Raw genomic sequence first — 2,554 nt, 5'->3', positions numbered from 1 at the left:
CCTCTGCATGTAGGTTGCCCTCAGGCTCTGTTCCCACCCAGACAGGATGGGGTTAAAGCAGCAGCTGATTAGGGGGCTCTGGCTCACTCATGCACGGGGGAGTAGTTATAATTGGAATGAGGGGTGAGCCTGCAGTGGCACAGGCCAGCGTGACGCTGCAACAGCCTGAGGCACACTGTGTGTTCTCCCTGGGAAGTTGTCCCTGGATCATGGGACCCTGGCAGTGGTAGGCTGCACAGGCTCCTGGGGGTGTGTGTGTGTGTGTGTGTGTGTGTGTGTGTGTGTGTGTGTGTGTGTGTGTGTGTGTGTGTGTGTGTGTGTGTGTGTGTGTGTGTGTGTGTGTGTGTGTGTGTGTGTGTGTGTGTGTGTGTGTGTGTGTGTGTGTGTGTGTGTGTGTGGTGACCTGTGCTTGCACACAGGATTCTTGGTGACTGCAGCAGCAGCATTAGCGTTTCATGCCCGTCTCTGCTGTCTGTGCTGACAGTTGCAGCTCATGCCCATCTCTGAAGCTTGTTTAGGTGGTGCTCTGCCTTCTGTGGGAAGACAGGGAAGGAATCCTCTCACCTCACACACCACAAAACAATGGTCTCTTGCCTCTTAGGCAGCTCCAGACTTTTTCCCGGACTCCCTCCCTGATAGCTGTGGCACAGTAGCCCCCTTCAGGCTGTGTTCACGCAGCCAACCCCAGTCCTCTCCCTGGGGTCTGACCTCCGAAGTCCAAGCCTCAGCTCCCAGCCCCCAGCCTCCCTGGCGGGTGAGCAGACAAGCTTCTCAGGCTGGTGAGTGCTGGTCGGCACCGATCCTCTGTGTGGGAATCTCTCCACTTTGCCCTTTGCACCCCTGTTGCTGCATTCTCCTCGGTGGCTCTGAAGCTTCTCCCCCGGAACCCACCCCCCGTATCCGCCAGTGAAAGGGCTTCCTAGTGTGTGGAAACTTTTCCTCCTTCACATCTCCCTCTCAGAGGTGTGGGTCCCATCCCTATTCTTTTGTCTCTGTTTTTTCTTTTGCCCTACCCAGGTATGTGGGGATTTTCTTGTCTTTTGGGAGGTCTGAGGTCTTCTGCCAGCATTCAGTAGGTGTTCTGTAGGAGTTGTTCCACATGTACATGTATTTTTGATGTATTTGTGGGGAGGAAGGTGATCTCCATGTCTTACTCCTCCGCCATCTTGAAAGTCCACTCTATAAAAATGTATGTATATATTTTTTTGCGGTACGCGGGCCTCTCACTGCTGTGGCCTCTCCCCTTGCGGAGCATAGGCTCCGGACATGCAGGCTCTGGACGCGCAGGCTCAGTGGCCATGGCTCACGGGCCCAGCCGCTCCGCGGCATGTGGGATCTTCCCGGACCGGGGCACAAACCCGCGTCCCCTGCATCGGCAGGTGGACTCCCAACCACTGTGCCACCAGGGAAGCCCTATAAAAATATTTTGAAATGAATTTCTAAAGTCTCTCCAAGCTTATAGAGGAGAATAAACAATTCCTATTAATCAACATAAAATTATATATAATTACCTTCTGGACTACAAACAGCCTATTCACAATTGTTTTATGCGGCTGAGTTTGAAGCTTACGATCTTTGGGGGTTTCACCAGGTTTTCTGATAATGTGCTGTGGGACACTGATCTGTTGGTCAGATTCAACATCACACACAATGGAGGCACTATTTGCTTCCAGGAAACAACTATGCCAATAATATTTTGATATCATAATTTTTTTGGAGTGAATTTATCCTTCAGCTATTTATTGAAAACTTTTACATAAAAGAGCGCACTCTCCATAGCCACTGCAGTGTGAAACATCTATTGTTTTCCTTCTTGGGTCTCAAATTCAAATGGCTTCATTTCTTTCAGCACCATGACTGTCACAGGCTTTTCTGCAATACTCTTGCCTGATGGATTCCTGCTGGGCCACTGTCTTTTTCCACTCACGCTGAAGGCAACAGAAGAAAGACTTCAGCTTGAGTAAAGAAGGTACTATTGAGGAAACATCACTTCATTCATGATATTAAACCTCTGAAAGCCAGCCAAGGTAGATGGAGTCAAAGAAGAGATATAGAGGGGTTAGGAAGAGATATGAGGTCTAGAATTATCTAGATAGACAAGAGAGTGCATAGGCAAGAATTCATGTCCTACTTTCAGATGAGGCCATATTACCAGCTTTGGAGGCAGACTCCCTGAACTGCATCCTTGCTTTTCTACTGTATGTGAAGAGCCCATCAGATCTCTGAGACATTGCTTACAAGGCAAAGGGGTGAAGCTGGTCCTTCTATTGACTCCATTAGGACACAAGATGTCCACATTCCTCCACCCAATACTGTCCTGAATATTCATTTTACTCTGGTATAAAAGTAAGGGAGTTCATCAGGAGGTTAAAAAAAAATCAGCAATCTCAAACTCTTGCTTTTCCTTAAAAAACAAAACAAAACAAAAAACAGACTTCTATCAGAGCTGTTTCTTAAGACCCAAAAAGTATACGTTACAAAGAGAGAGAGAAAAAAAGATTAGAGATCAATGCAAGCTCACCCTGAAATGCGTGCCTCAGTTGATAAATGAATA

The 2,554-nt window shown here is 48.0% G+C and overlaps 1 protein-coding gene across 1 annotated transcript; it reads right to left on the bottom strand.

The window, feature by feature from the left end:
* Positions 1 to 258: 258 nt before the first annotated feature.
* On the bottom strand, positions 259 to 1,991 carry AIM2 (absent in melanoma 2; the record flags this gene model as incomplete). Its single annotated transcript, XM_033414329.2, is given in 3 exon segments — positions 259 to 1,711; positions 1,714 to 1,862; positions 1,864 to 1,991. Coding segments are annotated over 3 exon segments (549 nt in total), but the record flags the coding sequence as incomplete, so codon positions are not given.
* Between the last annotated feature and the right edge of the window lie 563 nt (positions 1,992 to 2,554).

This window comes from Orcinus orca, chromosome 1 (assembly GCF_937001465.1).
Source record: "Orcinus orca chromosome 1, mOrcOrc1.1, whole genome shotgun sequence".
NCBI classification, from domain to species: domain Eukaryota; kingdom Metazoa; phylum Chordata; class Mammalia; order Artiodactyla; family Delphinidae; genus Orcinus; species Orcinus orca.
The sequence above is the reverse complement of the archived record's forward strand: the minus strand, read 5'-3'. Positions and strand labels throughout refer to the sequence as shown.